Source organism: Trachymyrmex cornetzi, unplaced genomic scaffold, assembly GCF_001594075.2.
Source record: "Trachymyrmex cornetzi isolate Tcor2-1 unplaced genomic scaffold, Tcor1.1 scaffold127, whole genome shotgun sequence".
NCBI lineage: Eukaryota > Metazoa > Arthropoda > Insecta > Hymenoptera > Formicidae > Trachymyrmex > Trachymyrmex cornetzi.
The window spans coordinates 1,170,839-1,196,708 of NW_017295839.1; the positions used below are offsets into that span (position 1 = coordinate 1,170,839).

The 25,870-nt window shown below is 33.8% G+C and overlaps 1 protein-coding gene across 2 annotated transcripts in view; it reads left to right on the forward strand.

The window, feature by feature from the left end:
- Positions 1-25,870, forward strand: part of LOC108770477 (protein eva-1 homolog C) — a 180,193-nt gene that overhangs the window by 104,786 nt on the left and 49,537 nt on the right. For both annotated transcript variants that reach the window (XM_018522100.1, XM_018522101.1), the window contains exons 2-5: positions 3,760-3,977; positions 11,738-11,876; positions 22,103-22,252; positions 25,049-25,198. In XM_018522100.1, coding sequence (XP_018377602.1) covers positions 3,760-3,977; positions 11,738-11,876; positions 22,103-22,252; positions 25,049-25,198 — 657 coding nt within the window. The remainder of the gene's footprint in view (positions 1-3,759; positions 3,978-11,737; positions 11,877-22,102; positions 22,253-25,048; positions 25,199-25,870) is intronic.

Consider the following 25,870-nt stretch of genomic DNA (forward strand, 5'->3'; position numbering starts at 1 on the left):
TAATTCCCGTACAAGCTCTCATAATAATTATAAAAGATAAATCAGAATACGGTGTTGTCCGAGACTGTCGTTAACCTAGTTTCGGTAATAAGAGAATGTTTCGCGTAGAATTTTTATAAACCTCTTTTTTTAGTCGTCTACCAGCATGTACATGCGCAGCAATGAATAGACGTTGATTGAGTGTAGAATAACGAGTGGCTGAGAAAATAGAGTATCCGAAAATAGTATGATATCCCCCGATTCTTGAAATAAAGAAGAATGACATGATAAAAGTGGAACAAAATCTTTCTTTATATCACATATAAATATCGCTATTTATATTGATAGTAATAATTCCAGATTTTATAAACGAATAGAATAATATAAATTTATAAACTGAAATATGTAAAATATATATGACTGTGTATTTTTAAAATCAGGAACATAAATACATCATATTTTTTGGATTTTTGTAACATGAAAAAATGTATTTTTTATAACGATTTAATGGTTTGACATGAAAAAATGTTTTTTTATAACGATTTAAAGGCTAAATAACTAAAAAGTGTGACGTAAATACTATAATAAATAAATACTATAAAAGAACTGTTGCAGAATTATTTCAAAATTTTCGCGTATTATTACCCAATATTTCTCAAAGTCTATGTTCTTTTTGCAATGACGACGTGCACAGATGTGGCGACAAAGTGATTATTTCAATAGATACAGGAACGGAAGAAAGCATCGATATTCAGCATACATAAGAATGAGAAGAATAGAAGGGATAGAGAGAGAGAGAGAGAGAGAGAGAGAGATAGGGAGAAGGAGAAAGAGATCACGCAGAGAAGTAACTCGATTAAATCTAATCGAATTGCGATACGCGAAATTTCACACATTCTTTACTGGTGAATTGTGTATGCGCATTCTTCACCTTTAGAGATCAAGGGGCATATCGAATTGCTTGGTCATTCCAATCACGTAGTCGAGTTACAGCGGTCCTCCGAAGATCCCAAGTAGCTGCTAGTGCAGTTCAGCGCTTTACAGTTTGCATGCTCGCAGTCGTTGATTTACGAACGTGCGCGGAGAGGGCCACGGAATGTAATAGCGGATCTAGGTTTGTTATTGCCGCTGCAACAATCGTTTGTATGCATTACTCTTTGTGCTCGGCTTTATGCATATAATCTAGAACCTGGGACGAAGATGGTCGTTATCAAGACAATGTAGCGACCATGTCGAGAAGCACTCTGCTTCTCAATGTTGCTATGTCACGACATTATTGCGAATCTTGTCGATGGAAAAAGCAACGAGTTAGTTCAGAATTACACAATGTCACAGAGTATACAGTATTACTGGTTGATATAATTTAAATATATTTTATGATACAGGGGGGGGGGGAATTTAATAATCTTATATTTTATTTTTTCACAGCTTATATGCGTTATATTATATAATAATAATGAACAGTTAAAAAAATATGTAGTATAATATTCAGTTATGTATGTAAGATAATTGTCTCAATATTTTAGATTGTAATATTGATTTTATTTTCTGGTACTTTAAATTTAGTTTCTATAAAGTTTATATTAAATATGTTTATATTAAATGTTTTTGAATAATTATAATTAATATATCATTTACTTCTTGAACAATTTAATCTTAAGAATTAGGAATTGATCTTATTTTAAGGATAAAACAAGGAATATAGTTTATGATAAAAAAGAATAAAAGATAAAGTATACTTGATGTGGCAATAAAATTCGCTGAATGTTATGAGAAAATAAACATCATTTAATGAATATATAATACAAATGACCTTCATTGTCCTTCAAAGTGATTCTTCCCTCGAGGCAATACACTTCTGACTATACGTTCGTACAGTTTGCGGAAACTCTGTGAAGAGGAATTTTTTAATATCGCTTTAAGTCTTGTTGTCACACTGTCCTGAATGTCCGAAATATTTGTAAGTCGAGTTCATTGCCTTCTCTAGGGAAGAAAAAGAAATCTGCTGGAAAAAAAGGAAGTAGGGAGAATGCAAATAACTCAAAATGGTAATGCAACCCTGACTCAAAAATTGCCGTACACGCTTTGAATCAGAATCGATGAACGTGAATATAACAATAAAACTTAAGGTAATATCCAAAAATGATTTTTCACAGAATTTTCGCAAGCTGTACGAACTTTGGAATAGTATGTTTACAGATACGATGGTATATTGCTTCTAGAGGAGATTATTTTAAAGGACAATGATGATCATTGGTATATTAATTAAATAGTGTTTAATGATTTTTTCTTATAACATTCACTGAATTTTATTGCCACATTATGTATATTTAAATACCGTTGAAATATCGTGTCTTATGCAAAACCTTCAAAAATATTTAATATTTGCGAAAGACGGTGCAACAGATACTCGTAATATAATTGCGGGCATATTCGAATAATCAACATGATTTCGATCTTCTTTGGTTCTACAAATTTACTCAATAAAATTGAGAAGCGTATCTCCTATGCTTTACCGCCGCGTTACCACGAGCGCCTCATCGCAGGAGAAACGACCAATATCGAGTCAGACAGATGTTCCTTCGTCGCCGCGTGAATTATCGACTTCGTTCCTCCGTGCGCAATTTCTTCTGCCGGAGTTAGGAAATATTGAAAAATTTGCATATTCTGCATCTCGTACGTGACTGCTCATGACATAACTAACAAGCTGCTCATCTGTTTTATTTTTCATATTTCTCATCGGGATGATGCAACGACGGCCTGCACTCATCCATGGGCTGTTTGGTGGCGGTGGTGACAACACTCTACTACGGTGATGGTGACATATTAACACATTTGGTGATGGTGACACATACATTGACATATTTACTTAATTTATTTCGCGCTTGCTTGAAAATTTTGCATTTGTGCATTGAAAATATCGCATCTGTTTATTGAAAATGCTATATTAATGTCGTTTGTTGGCACTACATTATCTGTTATTATCTTATTATTTATTCACACATGTTCTAACGCTTGAATTAATAAATTTATTATGAAATGGATATTTCATCACGCATTATCGCACATACTGACTATTAACATATGTGTGTGCGTGTGTGCATGCGTGTGTGTACATATATATATATATATATATATATATATGCTGTTACAATCGCTTCACTATTTCCTCGAAAACTTCTACGTATCGCCCTTTATTGGATGCCACTCGCGAAATTATCGCGCGAATCTGCATTTACACGCTGGTACCGTCTGCGGTTCCGTCCGCAAACTCCATCGTCACGAACGATCTCCGCGTTAAATTCCGCAAATGTCGACTGCTTCCCGCTATGTTGAACCGCGTATCGTGTGTAAACGAAACGACGTCCTTTCGCGGGCGAATTTGTGCCATTGATACATCCGTTTCCCACTCCATCGAACCAATCCTGGCTGATCGACTCGTTAATTACTCTCAATCCCTTTAAATTGATCACTGTTGTGGTGGCGATGCCATTACGGCTCATCGATCGATCTTCAATATGCGACCGCTTACACTTCTTCTTTTGTTCTTTTATAATTTACGTGTGGCTTGAACCTCTTTTCTCTACTTTTCATATTGCACCTTTCTGTGGCATCTTTATTTAATATTTCGTTTTTTATTCGTTTATATTGATTATTGTCGATTATATAACATTAATATGATTTTACTTTATTTACTTGATTTTTATATCATTATCGATTGATTCGTTAATCTTATTTTATGTCACTTGCGTCGTGCGGTTTTTCTATTCTAATTGATAGCCCTGTTGTCAGGCACCCTGAAGACCTATCAACGCGCGGCTTGCGACGAGGAAACAATGACGTTAAAATGTCCGCCTGGTACAACCATCCTTGTCGAACACGCTCAATATGGAAGAACGGGAATGCACGGCATCAGCAAATGCAACTCGTCCGTTCCTCTGATGATCACGGGGGACAAACCAACGAATCACACATGCATCTGGCCGCAATCAGTGCAGGTATGTGCCAATGAAATTTTCCTATTTTGAACAGATAAATGCCGATCGAACGGAACGGCAGCATATGTGGTTTTCAAGTTTATTGCAAATTGTTGCTGCGTGGATATATTGATCGATTTAATTGATTTAGAAACTAATTGACGTAAAAATCAAATACAACATTTTATGAATTAAAGTTTATTAGAAAGTTAAACATTTTTTTTGAAAATATTATTTTTCATTATTACTACAAAACGATTAATTTTTCTTTCTCATTAAAAATCTTTTTTTTTTGTTTTTTAATTGATAAATAATTAAAATCTTTTGATGCTGATTGATAATAGCACAGTGTGGAATGCTAATAAGATATTATAGCTTTTCTTTTAAAATAATAATTAGAAATTTTATATATTAGTAGTAATATTGAATTTTATCATAAAAGTTGATATTGAATTACGCCGAGGTTGAAGTGCGACGAACGCTTTTAATGCAATATTCTTTTTATTTTAAGTTAAAGGACTGATCACATAGATATTTCTAATGTAATGGCATAGCGCACGAACTTCACAAATTTGTTAAACTTGGTAAGACATGATTCCATTTTCTTGTGAAAGTTTAATATTTGAACGTACTTTAAATTCCGATTATCTTCCGATTCTGCCTCTTCAGCTCCCGAAAGGAAGTTGACGAGTACAAACTCCATTCAATTTGAGCAGCCTAAATTCGTGAGTTCTGAAGAATTCGAACGTCGATCAAATGTAGGATGTGTCATCTCCGTTTCATAATATCTATGACATCACATTTCGTAATATCACGATTGCTCGATCTAACCTGATACATACGAAAAGAACGGTTTTCTGAAGTATTTAAATATTTAGTTAAATACAGATCTGAAAATAATTTTGTTAGAATCAACAAAATAATTATGTAGGACTTTCAAACTAGTTGTTAGGGTGTCAAAACTTTTTGCAACATTGCTCATCATGCTTGAGTTTCCTAAAATCTACATTATTTTGGTGGATAACAAAATTATTTTCAGATCTGTATCTATTTAAATTTTTAGATACTTAAAAATTGTTCTTTTGTGTACCTGATTGTGAAAGAGATTTTACACCGTCATTCACGCCTGCTTCGTTTCTGACAACACTTTCATTTCTCTATCTCTCCACTTCGAAACTTTATTCAATGGTTTACATTTATTAGCTCTTCGTGAACTCCTCAATTCTAATCTGGAACAGGACGTGAATGATATATTCGTCCCACTTTCATCTTCTTCTAGTTCTATCCCGTGTGAGTACCGAACTGGAAAGAATCGTAAAGTGAACCCCACCTCTTTAGGGTTAACCTTCGTTCGCATCGTAAACCTCGCTCAAATGCATGAACTCGTGCCTGAATCAGAGTGCTGTCGTTCTTGTCTATTGGATGATTTTACACATGCACGAGGTCGAGATTGTCACAATACTCACAATTCTTCTTATCACGATCATTTTTGTCAGTTTTTTTCTTTTACACGAAATAGAAAGACAGTAAAGAATTTCTCTATATTAATATCAAATTGTATGGAAAGAACAATTTTGTTAAAGCGTCTAAAAATTTAACTAGATATAAATATATGGAAATAATTTTTTTGGATTATTAAAATAATTTTGTAGAAATTTTAAGCATAATATGTTATTATAGAAAAAATTTTAATATTTTAGCAATTAATTTGAGTGCCCATCATAATTATTTTAATGGTACGTAATAAATGATACTAACAAAATTATTTTTAGATCTGTATAGCTAAAATTTTAGTTATTTTAGTAAAAAAAACTGTTCCTCCCGTGTGAATATTTAAACGTAAAAACATTCCGAATTCTCGCCTTTGACTTTATTTTTCATTCCTTGTGATTTTTGGAAATTGTCGAGTGAGTTCGATTTAAACAAGCTAAAGGAAGAAGCTTCGTCAAAGGCGACGCAAACAGATGTACTCAGATGTAACTGTAAATATCATCAAAGGAGCTTTCGCAAAGTTTTCGCGAGAATGGTAATCGAGCAAGTCAAGAAGTTGAGAGAAAAGCATCAGTATGTACGATTTATTCTCTCAACAGGAATGCAACAGCGGGAAGAAACTCCCCGAGAAAATTCCGCGGAGAATGCACCCGCACGAAAACTTGTTTTCTTTGAACTTAATTCACTGGCAATTATGGATCTCGCGCGGGAGCGGGTAAAGGGATACATCCCGCGTTGGTCTAAAATCTTAGTTCGCGAAATAATGGTAACTGACCTGAAAACGGCACCTCTGTGTTTCGTGAAGCATGCAACTGACAAATTCGTTTGAGGTCGCGCGGGCTAAAGAGAAGAGGGAGAAATGGTACAATGATATAACGAGATTGTGACGAAATGATGACGAATATAAAGGTTTTCTTAGAATATACATTTTTAGTCTCCTTTTTTCGATATTAAATTATTTATTTATGAAAGTTACAATTTAAATGTATAAAAGCGGAAATCGAATACAAGATTAGTAACAATCTTTTACGTTAGAAATTTTTTACGGTACTATCTTATTCGTTTTAACTGAAACTTGCTCTTTATAATGAAACTTGGTATTAAAGACATACGCGAAAAAAAACTGCTTTGCTGAAATATTTAAAAATTTAACTAGATACATATCTGAAAATAATTTTGTTGTGCCCTTAAAACGAACTAAGTAGAATTTTCAAGTATGATTAATGTTGCAAAAAGTTTTGACATTCTAGCAGCCAGCTTGAGTTTTATATAATTACTTTGATAGTCAAACGATATTATTTTTAGATCTGTATCTAGCTAAATTTTAGGTATTTTAACGAAATTGTGCTTTCCGTGTATAATAAAACAAGTTTTAGATTTACGTTAACGTCACTGAGCAATGCGGTCTTCGGAAAGATCAAGTGTCTCTTGGTAATTTAGAATGGTCTCCGGTTCTATTCTCTCGAAAAAAGCGGTGTTATTCGCACGATATTGCAATATAATAACTTACCTTTGGTATACAATAAAAATCTTCGCCGGTATCCATCCGGTTTGTGGTTTTCGCGAGAGTCCGCGTATCGATTTCATATTTCATATTCCACCCGACCGAGGAAGGAACCATTGTACGTATGATCCCACCAGAATGCGAAAATGGAGTAACTCTTTTATTTCGTCGACGATCTTATCCTCTTCTGCAGATCTTGCTTTTCACAAGATTTACGCTTTCTCTTGCACATTGCGCGATATTTTTTAACCACTGGATATACGATTCGCTCGACGACGCTTACTTTCCTTAAGATATAAATTTTATAAAATGCTAAAATTTGCCGTTTTCCTTATGAGTACAAATGTACGTGTGATATATTATTACCGGAATTATGTTAAGAAATAGAGTCTTTGTTAATCCTTTTACAAAAGATCGAACCATAAAACAGTAATAGGTATAGTTTTACGACGTACACGATAATCCGCCTTACCCCAATGACTATCCGTAATGTTTTCTACGGGATTTATAGCGCTTTTGGATCTTTTCTACAGGCAGATTGTAACGTATACTACAGAGGAAACCAATGATGGTCGATAGTTCAACGGGCCAAACACCGTGGAAGATTTTCTTCCTGAACGATTTATTTGGTCTCTCAACAAAAGGTCGTCGACTCATAAAACAAGTCCATAGTGAAGTGTGCTTATAATCTATTTACTATGTTCTTATATTGGATCAACTTACGATTATAGTTAACTCTGAACAATTTATGGAGTTTTAAAGTACTTTCATCATTTATATACTGCTTTTGATTCTAGAAAGTTGTAAAATTTAAATATATTCATAGATCGAACATAAAATTCAATAATAAATAGAAATTCAAACGATTGCAAATCGTGAAAACTATGTACGCATATATTTAAAATAAATAATACATCTATTGACACAAAATCTACTGATGTATTATTTCGTTAATAGAACGCTCCCCTTTAAACGTCATAAAGGGAAATCAATAGTGATAAGTTCTTCTATATAATAGAAGAAGTAATTGAAGCATATTCTCAAATTGTGACTTTTTCTTTGTATCGACTTTTTCTTTGTATCGACTTTTCTATTCATCTATAATATTGGATGTAAAAAAAATGAGAATATTCCATAATTCACTTCTAGTTCTCGTTAGTATAGTCTATATTCCGATATATACTTACCATAAAAGAATTGACAGTATGATTGGTTCGAGATCATTGGCGATCGCTTGAGCTATTGACTTCCAACACACGAGAAATTTCTGGTCACCCTGATGATGCTTCTGTTTTCACGACAAAAACATTTCCGGTATGACTTCACCGGTGAACGAATCAGCGCGGAGCGGCGGTACTTTTCTCGGGTGCAAGTTGCATGGGAATTTTCGACTGGAAAGCCGTATTCCTGAATGAAGGCGTATTCCCTGTAGAACCATAAGGAGAGTTCGACTCGAAAGTGGCTCCGTGCCTCGCCAAGCGATTCGAATCTCGCGAAAGGGCTTTTCCGCGCGAGTGCTTACCCTCTGCGCAACTTCTCAGCGACATACGTCGCTGCTTCCATAAAGAGGTAGGAATTTAAAGTCGCGGCTTGCCGGAATAAAAGCGACGGGTGCGCTCGTGTGCATCCATAGACGCGTTCTTCGCGTGGAACGTATGTAAATCACGAACTGAAAGGAAGATTGAGACTGAAGTGGATGTACAAATATCGATAACGAGGATTCGCGGAAATATTTACGCGTAATCGAGCGGATATTACAAAACGAGTAAACTTAAACGAATTTATAATTGAATAAAGGGAGATAGATCGAGATTGGTTGAGGGACTAAGGGAACCAGAACCAGTCATTTTACAGCTTTGTTAGAGGAGGTCGAGCGTCTGTGTATCCAAAGATTGAGATCCGATATGCTGATCCTTCAGTTTATAGCTTGATTTTATCGTCCGAGGATTTACGTTGGTTTCGTGGCACTTTGTATATTTAGTTCGCTTTACTTTGAGCCGAAGCTCTTATTCTTGTCGCGCATCAACATATAAGTAATATCCAAGATGCGCGAATAACGAGCGAGAGTATCTCCTAAAATATATCGAAGGCTTCGTATATTGCTAATCGTGTTGCTTTACGGCAAATTGAAGTAGCTCAACTAATATCAAAGCGATGGTCCTATCTTGTGCTGAGATTGGTTTGTTAGTTTACGATATCGGGTCCTGATACAACAGCAAGAGAAACGTAGCGGTTTAAGGGAATTACGCGTCCTGACTTTGGCCCCTGGGGCGAAGTCGCTCGATGGAACGGTAAACGTTTACTTATAGTGACGGACGACATGGAAACGGTCAGAATGTATCGACGCACGCGGAAAATCGATTTCTCCCATGGGAACCTTCGCCACATATACGTGAAATGCAGGAGAATGGCCCAAGACGGAAACTCCGAGAGCCGATAATTAGATGGATATCGTATATACGCGAGAACACATACGCGATCGAGTCGCGTACGAGAATCCCAACGTGAATGTGTCGGTAGCAGCTTGAAACCTGGGAACGTAATTTCCACATTTCCCACGCTGGGTCTTCTATCTTCCTTCACCTCTCTTCCCACGAGATATTATAACTATTACAATGAACATTTTTCTCCACATTTCCATGAGTGAGTTCATCGATTTTTAATTATCACATATGTGACACGAGGTGCAGGGTGAATTTAATCAGGAATAACAAATATATTGAAATGCAGTAGAAATATCTTTTATTAACATAAATTTAAAACGTGAAAAGAAATAATTAAATCGATTTGGCTAAGATTACTTAAAACTAAAATCTCCTCGAAGTTAATTTGCCGTTTATATCCTTATTTTCGCCTTTTATATGATATGGACTGTTATTGATATTACGCGTCGTCCCGACTAAAATTACTACTCAGTTCATTAAGATGCTTCTCATATAGCACGATTAAATTGCATTTAACGTAATCAAGGCAATGTAACTCGAGCCTTTGCATGTAATTAGCCGATTGAAAATGGAATCCTTGGAATTCTCAGCGATGTGCGGATATCACCTGGCGTTATCGGATAACCAATGACTTCTCAGGAACGTGAAACTCGAAAGGATGATTTCCCGTGATGATGTTACTTGCTTTCGACAGCTAATGCTTTTATACTACTCAAGTGGAAATTTTCTTAATTAAAAAACGGTATATCTTTTTTCGCTTTACGCGCTCGCTTACTATTTTATCTCTTCCGTTCTATCTTCCGCTGAATCCAATCGTTGCATTTCCGGATAATATTGAAAACGCATTTCCGTGGAAGTTGGAACATGGTTTTTACTTCATTTTTTGTCAAAAGATTGTAACCGCTTGTTACAACCTTAATTCTTACGTAACTATTATTTTGATATTTTTTATTCATTTATGAATGTTTGCGATTTATCCTTTATAATATAATATTTATGGTATGAGTTAAAAATTTAATAATTTAATAAAGAATCTTAATATTATAAAAATTTAATCTTAAAAATTTAAACCATAATAAATGACATTAGAGTGATATATGAATGACACACCTAAGTAGAAAAATACCTTATTTGGTGTGAGCTAGATTAGTGTTTAATAATATTTCCGATATTAATAATATTTATGAATTTATATCACTAATTCGGTAAATTGCATGCCGATTTAATTTTTAATTTTGTAATGCTATCTTAAACTGAAACTGAGATAGTAATATCTCATATTAAATCAACAGTCAATTTAAGAATATTGATGCTGATCAGCATCATTATTCTTAAATTACTGTAAAGGATTTATTGCGAAAAATGTCATCTCAAAGTTTAAATCTGGATTTCTTATTCCATGACGGGCATCTTTATTATACCAATTCGATCACTGTGGCATATGGTAATATTTAAAAATTTAAACGTTTTTATTTATATCTTTATGAACAGCTCATCGCTCATCTTATCGATTTATTCTCGCAAATATTGGCACATGGCATACGATTTTGTTATGCAGGTCGACCTCAACGATATTAGTTTTACTTTGTCCGACAGCTTTTCATGAAAAAAGCAAAAATAATCTCATTTTAAACTCAAACTCGTCGGTGAAAACGTTTGGCTGCAAAATTATGTCTTTATTTCATGCAAAAGCTAACTGGTTTAGTTTGAAGTTGTCACAGTTTGTCTACCGTCTTTGATATGCTTTTTTTATCCAGATGAATACCTTTTATATCAATTGCAATAATCGCGGCAAAGGATTTCACTGTAATTTTAGTCTTCAAAGCAGCAAACTAGATTGTTCTATTGCATTGCGGTTTGTTCATGTTATCATATTAATCTCTGTTAAATTTTCTCTTTTTTGCTTTAATGATCTGTGCATAATTGCTTAATGGTTTTAAGATATATTTGCATTACTTATTTTTAAAAGTTCTAAAAAATATTTTAACAACTTTTGCTTTTTCTAAATATTTTAATTATGGTTTTAACAAACAATCCAACACAGAGTTTGATATGAAATGATACATACAATATTTGTTATGATATATTAGTGTCGCCTTCGTGATTTATCTTTAAAAGATAATTTTTTTTTATTTTATGACAAATTTTTTGCCTGACAGTTAAATTAAATATACGTAAGATATTACTTTTTTAATGTATTACGTTAGAAGGTAAAATTGCAACATTTCTTAACAGCGTGAATTGATGCTCGAAAGAACTCAGAAAAGATATAAAGAGATACCGTTTGTAATTCTTATCGATTCTGATCGCAAAGTGAACGGATCTCCTCATTGACGCGTTAGCACTCACTGTTGCAGATGGTGGTTGGAGTCTGTCAAAAAAAGCGGCAGTGCAAGTTCAATACTGATCCGAAGACTTTCCAAGGTGATCCCTGTCCTGGATTACGGAAGTACATCGAGGTCGCCTACAAATGCCGTCCCTGTAAGTACCCTCATCCATATACATGCAGATATACTCACACGTACGTCCGCACGGATGCATGCGCGAACGTGCGCGAGCAGATGTGAGATCGAGTTGCACCTTCGAGAGAGAGAAAAGGAATCGTTTTTCTCTGAGACATCCGATTCCTTTTTATGCGAACATCGAGCGTTAGGTTGGTTCGCCGCTCGCATAAGAACCGGTGATATCGATGAAATTCCTTGCGCGACACGCACGACGGCGGGAGGCTCGCGGAGAAATTCCCAGGTGCGACGTGATCCGGCAAATTCCGACCGATTCCGGTGGCTGCGGGAATATTTACTGCGGGTAAAAACATAATTTTGCGATTATTCTGAGACCAAAGATGAATTGAGATCGAAGTTTAGCTATAAATAATATAACTTACTATTAGAATTTTATTTTGTTAACGAGTGCCTCAATTTTATGGCGAATGGGAAGATTTAAATAAAACGGTTAATTATTTATCAATTAATAGAAGTCTTTATTTTAAAAAATATTCAATTATTTGACTTTAAACTACAATAATTAACATTCATATGTTATCAATATAAATTGTAATTAACAAAAAATTATAGTTAAACAAAAAATAAAATTATAGTTAAACAAAAAATAAAATCCCCTTGCTGTGCGGAATTCGCTGCAATACGGGGTAATGTCGAATAGCTTTTATTTTTTATTTAAAAATGAAAATTATGATTTAAGTTAATATATAAATGTTAATTATTGTAGTTTAAAGCTAATCTCCTTTGAATAAAGCTTCTATTAATAAATAATTATCGGCTTTACTTAATCGTTTAAGACTATAGTTTCTCGCTTAATAGATCGCAGTTATATCGTATGCACGAGGAACTTACATCGAAAAAAGATGCGGAACTTTTGTAATTACGGTATTATTAAAAATTCGTTAATATGATGGCAAATACAGAGCCGAAATATACGTTTGATGTTTAAATAATTTGTTGCGCGACTTAAGATTTATGTCATTAAATTAAACAATTATTTTCATGAATTTGCGCATTGATTTCTGCGCTGATTTTCATTGCCTCATTACTGTTTATTATTTGTATGGCTTTATTTAATTTTTCCCGTATAGGTATTCACAATTCTCTCATTCTCTCTTACATCAAAATTATTGAAAACATATTAATGATATTTATTTTAAATAGCATGTGCGGTCTATGGTCACATGTTATAGTGTGGTATTAAGCATATATCAATGGATCGCGAGAAATGCGAGGTTATCACTACAATATAATACTGTAATATTGTTCGCATTTACTCCGTGTTCACAATTCCCTCATTCTCTCCTACTCTTATTATTCTACATAATTAAATAGATAATTAAGAATAAAGTATTAAAAAATAGGAATATTTAATTTTAAATGAATTAGCAATAATTTATTTGTTTATTTTGAAGAACAAATTTTTTAATACTTTTGCTTTAGAAGTTAAAGTTTATAAATTTTTTCTTTGTATTGCATGGAATTTTACTGCATTTACTATGCTAAGTTTAGCATGAGTAACAAAACCATGTGTTTAAACGGATATCAGAGATCTATACATACGCATCCACGTAAAGCAATGAGGACAACCTGTTGCAGTAACAAGCTTCAAGTAATTTTTGCTACGGAGTATAGCAAATACTCCATCGCGGCGCGTTTTACATTCTGTAAGTCCGCACTGGTTCCTGCAGCTCGTGCTCAAGCCACAGTCATCTCATTGTTTACTGCGCACACGGTAAATCCAAATGCTTTTTCGGGGCATTGCTGGCAACGTTAAATCACTCTCCAGAACAAAGGTGTGTCAGTTTCGCACGTTGAAAAAGGTTACCAGCAGAACATAAGCGCAAGAAACCTAGTTTCGTGACCAGTTTGTTTTAGTTCGATCATACGATATAGGAATGTCGAATAACAAAGTCATAAAATGCTTTTATTTCTTTTATTTTTTTTACAGTTTCAAATATGAGACATTTGACTATAATATATAGAAAATATTAACCCTTACCTACAGCTGAAAATTACACCTATATTGTAAATTATTCTGTTTGAAATACAAGTGAATGTACGCCTTATGGCGATCGGTACAGAAAGGAGTTTAAGTTTTTTCCTTACAATTTAAAGTTTAAAATTTTTTTTCCTACAATTTAGAACTTTATAATATCAATCATACTAGCTATCTAAAATTTTTACTTTAAGTTTAAGTGACCTGTTATTGTAATTAAGAGTTAAACATATTGTAGGTATTATTGAAATTTATTTTTTGAACTAAATGGAAAACAATATACAATTTTTACATACTGGTTCAATTATTTACAGTCTATAGATTTGTGCTTTAAAACGCGAATATATCACGTTGCATGTTACACTTTTAAAAATATTACGCATGCTTTTTTATGCCATTTGCACCAGAACACATCTGATAACACTGAAGTATTAAATGCATTATTTTCTATATTTTGTTTCTATGTAACCATATATGAATATTTTTAACAAGACATGATATAAAAGTTATTTCAAAAAATGTGATATTTTACACGCCTTTTAAAACGAATATTTTTTTATCTACAAGTATTACTAAAAATTGTAAAATAAAATTTGTTATATTTTAAAACGTGTGATAGTTGAATTTTTAAAGTAATTTGTTTGCAGCATTTTTCATGACTATCAACAAGCTTTTTAATTTACAATCAAGAAAAGAAAAAATAGATTAATATATATTTAAATGTGCAGTTAAAGTAGTATTTAATAGATAAAATAAAAAATACTACATTTGATCCAGTTCTTATTTAATTGTAGAGTAACTTACAAGACAATTTTTGCTTAACAAGCTTCGCAATCATCCTGCGAGATCGTTTTCAAAAGAACAGTGAGCGTAGAACACTTGAACAGATACGAAGAAAAGTTCGGGAAACGAGAGTACATATTATGGCGAGCTAGGCTGAGAAGTTTTCCTGGCGTATTTGCGCCGTGTAATATAGAAGACAATGGCTTTGAATACCATCTCGGAAGTTCTTGTGCTTCAAGATCTTCTAGAATAATCTTTAATATCTATAAAAAGATTGTGATCCAATGCAAGAAGCACTTTAAAATTAATTTCTTTATTAGAAGTGATCTATGCAAAAGGAAAAAAGTTGAAATTAAGGACAAACAATTTATTTTAGACTAATTGAGGTATAATATATACTTTAGTTAATTAAAAATTCTTTAAAAAACACGTAAAAGTACTTTAAATAGTCAATATTATGTAAAATTATATTAATAATAAATTGTTATATGTATACATTAATTATTAATGCATATTTTATATTCATTATTATGCAACATGACACATACATATAATATTTTGGGTAACGCCACAGTAATAAAATTATTTATAACAGCAGACAAGTAGTATAGATCGACAATATATTTGGCAGATAATTTGTAGATACACATATAGCCATATAGTAAACAGATAATTTTTTGAAAAAGACATTTTAAAAACAGAGACTTCAAATAAACTTGTTTACTGAACAAGCATTTTATTATTTAGTAGATGTATTTAATGATCGTGTAAAAATTTTCATATTAAGTCATTATACATATATATTATCTTGCAGCGTAATAATGTAAAGCATACTAATAAATGGTATGAAGTATAGATAATAACATAAAGTATAGTAATATATATAATAGTGTAAAATAATAATATAAACATTTGATTAATTTTGATTTCGTGAAAAATATGAAAAAGAATGAATTTATAATGCTGTTTTAATATATAAAACCTTGAAGACAAATTGTATAATGCAAGTTATTTCATGCATCGTTTTACACACTGATAATTCTGCTGAGAGTACGGCTTAAGCATAACGTATAATTTTCTGGACACGAAATGACGAGTGTAGGAAACTATAAGCGAATCCCATATGTCCAGTAAAATGTTCATTTTATAAAACTTTTACTTTAATTTCCTTCTTTTTTTTTAGAATATAGTGTCGCATGTAACGACCAAATAAAAACTACAAGCAGTCATTTAGAAAGCATGCGGTTGCACTTTGCAGTTCACTAACAGACACGTAGGAAATATGACGATAATGGCGACGCTTTAGACAAAAGTTTATTCTTGCCGCAGTTTTTATTATCTGGAACAACATATGCGTGTTCACTCCAAACGTGGCGTACGCAACTTTGTTACCACAACGTATATAATATTTTTATTTTGTGTAAATTCGTTGTGTAACACATTGAATGTAAATTGCACAATTTCATATTTCTATAATTTTATTTTAATTATAATGACATTTTCAGGCAAACTGTTTTCTCATTATTCTCTAACAATACGATGCATCTATAAATTAATTAATGTTATGTCAAATTAAATTCTTGAAATTCTGCTTACATCATATGTAGATGTAGGTACGTTTATACATTCGATGATTTTACCCTATATTTTTATCAAAATAGAGAGAAGATGAGAAGAATCCATTATTCCTGAATAAAGTTCTATTCGCGTATCCATTAAAATGTATATTCGCGTTTCGCGTATTTACATCCATCACTTCGTCCAAAAATGAAACGTGAACACTGGGATGACGCTTGTACGTGGCTAACGCGGTTGTCCTCTGTAATACATCAACGGGGCGATTACATATTACAGGTGTCGCGTTACGTGCCAAAGCCAGCCGACACCTCACGCGTCGCCCGCAAATCTATCCGGCGACAACACGTGCCACTTATTGCACTGATGTATGTACACACACAATAAGCCGCTTATACAAACGTGTTTAATCTGTCTAATCAATTTTTGCTTTGTTTATGCAACCGATGATCAATATAGTGAGGAATAAACGAGGTTGCTTCATGTTTTGCACCGCGATGGGATTTGCAACGCGTATAATGATCAGATCGGATACCTGGATTCTGCCTGAACGCGATTAATGAATATAAGCATTTTAAGAACTTGATTTCTCGATCTGTGGATGCAATCTTACTTTGAAAATTCAAAACTTTGAAAGTGATTTTTTATTGCTTGAAATATATTATTGCATTAATTACAGAATAATGGGATTGTTTATCGTACGTTTGACTTAATGACATTGATCGACAAAATTTTACTTTTTTGTTAATTTGATCTGATAAAGTATTTTTATGGTATTTTTTGTATTGTTTTCAAGTCTGTTTGCTAAATTTGTCAGGACAAAATTTTTTGGTATATACCATGCATTAAAAAATTATTCTATTTATCTCTTTTGCTTCTTAATTTATTGCTTCTTAATTTTAATTAAGAAAATGATTCCATACAACGAGTTATTGTTAGCAAAATATATAAATTTTTAGAAAGAGTTATATTGGTTATAAAAAATTGGAATCCGTAGGATAAATTCTAATCTCATTTCCAAAATCTACATAAAAGATACAATGAAAATCAAAATTATTCATTTAACAAAATCATTGTCGGCCAGTGTAATTCGCAATGTGTAATTGTACCAGTCCATTTGTTTTTATTCCTTTTCGTATGTTTTTTTTAATCTACTTTTTTATTCCAATCCTTTTACAGAGGCAATTATTACACACAACGTGCGATTCACTCATCTCAGGATTTAATAGACCATCTTTATCAGCTCCTTGGCTTTGTCGGTCACCCTCGACACGTATTCTTTCTCCGCGTCCACACCGCACCGAAGTAGAGTTCGAAAAAGGGCCGGACGTACCTTGAAAAGAATTCCATTCGGCGTACACGGGCCGCTCCGGGTACCGACGTGCTCTGTCGGAAAGAGAAGGGCACGTATTCGCTCGCGTTTACCTCCTTTCTCACCCTCGCTCCATGCACACGTACATACGTGGAAACTAGAGATTCCATCGATGTCAGGAAAAGTAGGTCGATCGAAGCTCGGCCTTTTGCTGAAAAAGCGAGGAGCCGGCTCCATTGTCGCTTCGAGTAGTCCGCCGTCGAGGGAATTACCTCTCTCCCCTTTCAACCCTCTTTCCACCACTCTTCTTCGCCATGGTGGTGCTTCCTCTTTTTTGCCAATTAAAACCCCAGACTGGACATTTCTCTCTCTTTCTGTTCCCTCTTCCCTTCTCTCTCTCTCTCTCTCTCTCTCTCTCTCTATCTCTATCTCTTTCCTTTTCTCTTGTTCTATGGAGCTCTACGGAGTATCCCACGGCAATAAGGAAGTTCTGCGATCTCTCTCGCGTATAGCATGAATTCGCTCTTCTGGGCGAAATTTCACGGACCATTGACGGTCCCGTTCTTTGATATGTCCGTTGGATAGCGCCGGCCACTTTTACGTGGATACGAACCTCGAGAGAGTTCCGGCAGGTATAGCGCGGCGATTTTTAGTTTGCATGTAACGTGGTCGTAACAGCGCGGTACGGATGGTATCTTCCGTAAGAAAATCTTAGGAACGCGTGAACCGACATAATCTTATGCGCCGTGGATAATATGGAAGATTGTATGTATTAACAAGAGTAGACCATCCCCACGGTTTAAAGTTGACCTTTATGGCATTATCTTTTATTTTACGGCCAGGAATGGTTAATTTAGGTTAGTTTAACTTTCGGATGCTATAGATGTAGTCTGAAGAATTAGGTATACGTACTTTACGCTAATTTCGGGGGATTTTAAGTGTCATGACTGAAATATACAGATGAGAACAATGCAAACTTTTATCATTACTGTTATAGAACAGAGAATTTTTTGTTTTAATAAAATAATAATAACATATCTGTTCATTAAAAAGTTTAGATTAAATGTACTTATTATCTGTATATGGGGCAGGGTAAATGGAAAATATATAAATTTAGAAAAAAATACGATTTATCAAGATTGGAATTAAAAATACTACAGTACAATGTTGAAAATATAAACGATATTGAATAAAAAATATTAAAATACGATATTGAAAGTAGACCAATTGAATTTTATATTGATAAAATTCTATGAAGAAGAAGTATATGCATATTGAAGGAAATAAACGAGAATAATATTTATTTCATTATACTAAAATTAAATGTACAGAGTTTTAGAGCTATAATTTACAGTTTTAATTTTTCTGTCCTTTAATATAGAAATTGGTAGTTCTGGCCATAGCAAAACTGTATCAGCACAATGTACTGTCCTTGTTAGTTAAAGGTCGGTGCAGATTGTAACGCGCTTAGAGAAAAAACGAAAAATATGTATGAATCCAGAAAAACGCGATATTTTTGTCAGAGAAGCGAAAATATGGGGTAGAAAAAAATGAAACTAGATGTAGGTCAGCCAATGTTTATGGTAGTACGAAGTAAAGACAAAACTGGCTGATATAGCGGATTGGTAGGATTAGCTGATATCATTTATGTTTGGTTTTGGCACGCTGATGAAGCTATCGCGTCAAACAATGTGTGCACGGCCTCACGCTGCACGTAATTTCGCCTTAAATCGCGGTGGTAGCCATTGGCCTCGGTTCACCGGTGGAACAAGTTCGAAAGCTGGCGATGGCAACCGCCGTAAATTGCCAACTCAATAAAGCAGGGCATAACACTTTATCTCAAGCATAAGTGCACCCGCCGACTTCCGTGCGTGGCTAAGAAACATGATCGCGGTATGAAAAGATGTTGCCCGGCGTGCGGGATCGCTGGGTTATGGTCAAACTTGTTCTTCCGCAACAAAACGCGATACATCAACGAGTTACCACGGTGTTTCGCTGCACTCGAACACGGGTGGATGCACCGGACAACATCCGGAATTTTTATTGCCTATTGCTGCGACAGGATCGCGTTTAATAACACGTTTAATTGTGAGTTTACGAGGGCAAGAGAGATAATAAAATAAAGCTTTTGAAGTTTTCAAGAGAATGGGGCCGTTTTAAGAAAGAGAACCAGCATTACGATTTTTAACGAAAAATATAAAATCTGTGGAAATTGACTCATCAAATATGAATATTTTGTCGATAATTATACTTAAGAAAGGGTGGTTTGGAAGATTTAAAAAATCGATTTTTTTTAAATTGCATTTTCTGAAAGTTAACAGTCTTGAAAATATGTTGAAAAAACCGTTCATAGAAATACGTAGAATAACGGAATTATTCACGGTTTACTAAAATGGCGCATAGGTAAAAATTAGGCGCGTTTGAGTTTCGATCCGCCGCGCCGCGCCGTACGGCTGTTACTTCTTCAAACAAAGAAACATTTCATGAAGTTTCATGAAGAGGATGAATCCTTTTACGGCCCAGAAATCGCCGAATAAAAAAAACTTATTGTAAGTACTAAAAAAACAGAAGTATTCTAACTCAAAACTTTGAACGCACTTTTCTTGAAACGTATTTTTTCAAATTTGCTGACATTGTAGAGAGAAAACGGCTCAACGCACTAATCTACGCTTTTTACACGTTACAACTATTTTCTCCATATACGGTAAACCTGAAAAAAATAATAAATTTTTCAGAACAATAATAGTTTTTTAGCAATTTAATGGGAAAAATAATGGTCTTTATAAAAAAAGAATTTTTTTTTATAAAGAAGTAATTTTAACAAATCACGTTTTTTTAAATAATTTTTTAGGTTTACTGTATACATTTAACGTCATTAATTACAAATCAGTGAATTTTTGTTTTTAGACAACTAGTTGTGGCTGCACAATGTCAGCAATTCGGTAAAATCTCATTTGGATCACACATTTGCTGCCATTGTTACCTCTCGGATATTTTAACACATTTTGGTTCATATAAAATTCATATATATTGTACAAAGTGCAAATAAAATGTAGATCTAAATCTAAAATTGATAGCTGTAACCGTTTTTCTAAAAAGTTCACAAAAAATCGTTGACTTTTTGACCCTCCAAACCACTCGGGTTTCTTAATCCGCGTTTTATGAACGATTTTCATAAGATTAAGGGGACGCTAAAGCGACCAAATTATCGATATTACAGTCCTATAAAGTCTCCGAATTGACTGAACAGAATAAAAAATCCTTTTACAGGATTAAAGTAAATGCAAAATTAAGAGGTGGTGCAGTGGACTTTATACCAAAATCTAATTTTGCGTCTACTTTAATCCTGTAAAAGGATTTTTGATTTCGTTCAGTCAATTCAGAGAATTTTATACAACTGTAATATCGATAATTTAATCATTCTATCATCTCCTTAACTGGCAAATAACTTATTTATAATTTTTTGTTAGTATTAATTGATGTACATATCACTCCCTTATTTCAAAAGTGACGCAATTCAAAAAATTAAGTTTCGCAGAAAAGGGAAAAAACTCTTTGTGAATTTGACAGACAATTATTGACTAATCAAATAATATTGGCATTTTTGTTATTTTCGTTATACAACTCTTAAAAAATTATTCTTTTTGAATTGTGACGTTTTGACAATTTTTCATGAAGTCAATACTTTTGATGATTAATAGAGTAATGTTTATTTAATTATCTCTCATTTATGCTAACAACTCGAAAATGTGTTTTTTAATTATCATTTTTGGGGGCATGTGAAATTAGTATCCCAATTTTCTCGAAAGTTCGGATTATAGAGTTTTATAAGCTTCTTTTTTTTTTTTTTTTTTTTGAAGAATATAGGAATAATTGTTTTTTAAGAGTTCCGGCAATTAACATTATTAATAGCACTTTTGAAATAAAGGAGCAACATTTGCGATGAAATTTTTGTTCAGCAAAAATATTAAAAATACTGGAATATTTAAGAATCGACAAGAATCGCGATTTACCTTGTATATCAGATATTCACAATTATATATCGACGCAAGATCAAGCGTCAGCAATCCGTAAGCTCGCAAACTGCATCCATTGCAAGAAACTTCCCAACGCGACGCGATCTCTGCACCCCGCAGGGAGAGAAATGCAAAAACGTACTATCGGCAGCTGCAAGCCATTCCGGTTCATTGAAATTCGCGAATGCAACGTTACGGTCGTAACGAGACGAGTAGACAACGTCTGTCCTTTCACCCCAAGGGAACGCCCGTTTGTAAGAAAGCGATCGTGTTTCTTATGGAGATCCATTCCCGGAACTCACGATTCGGCGCAATTTCCGACAAAATAGGAAGTTTTTCTCTACCTTTTTTTAACCCTTGTTGCGAAAACAATGAGATACAAGCATTATGGTTGCTCGCTAATAAGGTATATTCATAAACCGGCGTCGCGTCGCGAACATAATTGCGTTTTGCACAGCGGCGACAACGGCGACGATATAGCGCGATGGTCGCTTTATTAAAAGCTGGTTTTGTGGTTTCAGATGAGTTCAGGAGTAAGGTGGCTTGCGAGAACGAAGTCGTCAATCTCGTTTGCCATCCCGGCCAGAGGGTGGCGATTTTTAGTGCTGCCTTTGGTAGAACGCAGTACGAGTCTCTGCAGTGTCCGCAGCCACTGGGCGTACAAGAAGAAAGTAAGTGCCATCATTAATTAACAACATCTTGCGTCTCTTCATTAATTATATGATTTACAATTTATTATAACTCGTTTTTTTAATTCTTTCTTTTTTATCGAAATTATGTGACATTTGTGATTTAACATTGTATTGTTATTAAAGCAATACGTAATCGAACATAAAACTGTGAACTTTAACGCGCACTCTTCACGTTTCGATATCGTCTTGGTTTTATGTTGCGTCGTTATGTACGTCATTCGCTTCGTAAGAAAAGTTAGTGACCACATTTTCCGAGATTACAGCTGATGTTAAGTATTTATATACGCAGGTATAAATTCCGCGTGTTATAAAAAAATAATGATGTCCGTTATACTGGTCCAACAAATTCTCAGATCTGTGTATCTAGCTGAAGCGAATGACGTACAAAATAATTTTCTAGGAAACAAGATGTATGTTACGAAAAGTTTTGACATACTAGCAACCAGTCTGAGCGTCCTACATATTTATTTTGATAGTTCAACAAAATTTATTTTCAGATCTGTATCTATAAGTTAAATTTTTAGATACTTCAGACTTCAGCAAAACCATTCCTTTTGTGTAGAATTTTTCGAACGCTTAGTTTCTCGTGATATAACGAGGATCGATCAATAATCTCTGTCGTTCATTTCTTCTATTTGTCGATGAGTTTTTCTGCAGAAAAGCCTTCGAGTCGATGTTTGTCCTAGTTTATTGTCATACTTGGCGACGAGATTGCGACTCTTTCTTCCACGGCTGCCGAAGTTTCGGATGAGGTTCGAGTGATGTGGGAAGAGAAAATTAAAGTGAGTTTTCCCGCAGGGTATTCTTTAAAAAAAGAAGTCGAGTGTTTTCCAAATGGAGCGGGATAATTCAATGACCGACAGATGCATTTGGGCGCTAAATGTGACGTTTGATATCGGGAAAGCTTGTTATTCACGTTTGCGCGTCGAGAGAGGCTCACATCGCTTATTTTTAATTCAGGAAGAATGAAGGAGCTGCCTGCCTCTCATTTCCAAGACGTGGTTTTATTTAACTTTTCAAAGTAAATTCTTTTAACTCGCGAATGAATGCTCCGGTCGACCGCTCGCGTTCCCATGACGACTTTTTGTCCTGTCCAATCAATCGATTCCTACGAAAGCTCACGAAGAGAACACCGAACGGGAGAACATAAACGAGAACGGTTCACAGTGATGACTACACTACTGATACTTTAATGATACCATTTAATTATGAAACATTGAAACGTTGTTGTTCGCGTATACATTTAAGGATGTTTTATTCATTTAATCGGTCTTTGTTGTTCTTTTATTTTTAATTGTATGTCTTAATCTTTTGATAATAATTCCATTACTTTAATTATTGAGATAATAACACTAGTTTTTTTTAAATGTTTTTTTTTTAATATTACTTTAAACCAGAAAAGATGTTTCTTATATCTTTTTGGAGGTTGAAAACAATTCCGCAATAGTTAAAAAAGCCATTTTTGAAAATTAAATCTCATTATCAATTATTTTGGAAATCTGACGTGCTGGAATTTTTGGCTTGCGGCACTGTTTTCAGTATTAAAAATCTATACGAAACAATCTAGTCCGGTTTTTTTGAAGTAATTTTTTGCTGTAAACTAGTGTAATTCGCGTATATAGGTACAACAATAGAATTATTCTTATGACCTCATTAGTTATAGCTAACTAATTTTAGAGATAAAATTAGATAAAGAAAAATTAGTTACTCTTAACTTTATAAGAAGAGACTTTATTTATTTGCTCCTTTTACTCTTCTTAAAGGGGAATATTATTTCCGTTCCTTTTGTAGGCAAAAGAAATTCTGGTTTTACAGTTGTATGAATAGCTCGGCTCTGTCCACGATGATCCAATAAATCTCTCTATCCCGCACAATTCCTTGGTCCACTTGTCCGGTCATCATCCGCCAACTCGTAGAGCTACCTTTTAACGCGAAGGGTTGAAAGGTTGCTTGCCGCTTGAGTGCAACAATAAGGAACAAAATCTATGAAATGGTGCCGCGTTATAATAGTGCTTTTTCGTGCTCCTTTGCCATGAATGGCTTGTGGTCGCCTTGATATGCCTTCACGAGATACGTTTCGTCGTCACGTCTTAGGTCGACGTGAGCGATACGTACATTTTCTTGCACAAAAGAGTATCGGAAACTCCGAAGACTTCCTGCTCTTCCTTGGATTCCGTCTTTTCTGTCATTTTACGTGAAGTCGGATCGATAAATTCTTATTCCTTCTTCGACGCGGATGTGCATTGTCGACCAGCTTTTCTAAATCTTATTCAATAACGGAAACAATACCTCGCAGTGTTTTCCTTAAATCATAAACGATGTAAGCAAAATCTCATATAGATATTTTATAAAATATATTTTATAAATGTATAATATTGTATAAATATTTGAACGCAAGTTCGAAACAGCAGATCCTCCCTCTACTTGTCTCAGATTAAAGACTTAATTACACGTGGAAATAGTATAATGTTTGCGTTATATAATCTTTATGTGACTTTTACTCTAACCAAGCAAAGGTGGATTTATAAATGTGAAAGTTCTATCTTTAACTTTTAATTTGTGTACATAGAATGAACCAGTTAACCCTTTCGTTTTATCTTTATGGAGTCATATTATTGCGAAATATACAAACTTTGTTATTTCTTTCACAATTTCGCGTAAATGCTTTGTGAAGAAAAAGAAATATCAATAATACGAAATTTTTTCAATTTTATTTCCTTATACAATGCATCTTTTGTTGTTGTTAATATTATTATTATACTGTTACTGTTACAGCTTGCATGATGGACTTTACAACGGAAACTGTAATGCAATTATGCCATGGTAAACGACGATGCACAGTAGTAGCTAATAGTACAACATTTGGCAGACCAGATCCTTGCAGTCCAGACAGCAAAACGTATCTTAAAGTCGTGTACACCTGCGGTGAGTAAATGAAATTCTTTTCAATTTTACTATCGTGAAATGACAAAATGTATCTTGTAATAGCTAATAATCCATTTTTTAAACTAAACTTTGTTTAAACGTAGTTAGCCCTTTATTGATTACGTGAAATTTTGCATCTTCCATCAGCAATCTGGGTCTTTAAACTTCAGTGCAGATTTTTATATTGCTCCAAACTGTATAAAAATCTAAAAAAATTATTGCATACTTGTGCTGAAAGCTTTAACAAGTTTTTACTATGATAGTAGTCGGATTATATTTTATTTACTTTTTACAGATTTAAATTTATTTACCAAAATTTACAATCAAAATATTAACTTTGTTTAAAATCTCACTAGGCCGGTGAAGTTAATAGTATATCTCTTACGAACAGTATAAATGTCATTATAAATATATTACTGATTTTTGTAAGAAATATATAATAGCTTAGATTATAATTTTAAATATGATTATTCAGTTTAATTTAATGATCAAATATTAAGAGATACATTGCACATTCTGACGTTCCCGGCTTGCAAATAGAACAAGCTGATGATTGAGTTACAACAATATAATATTATGAAAAAAGAGCGGTAAGGGTTATAGTATCTAGTCGTGCAGAGAGAAAAGTAATTACTTATTTAAACGGTAAAATTGTACGAGCATTTACCCGAG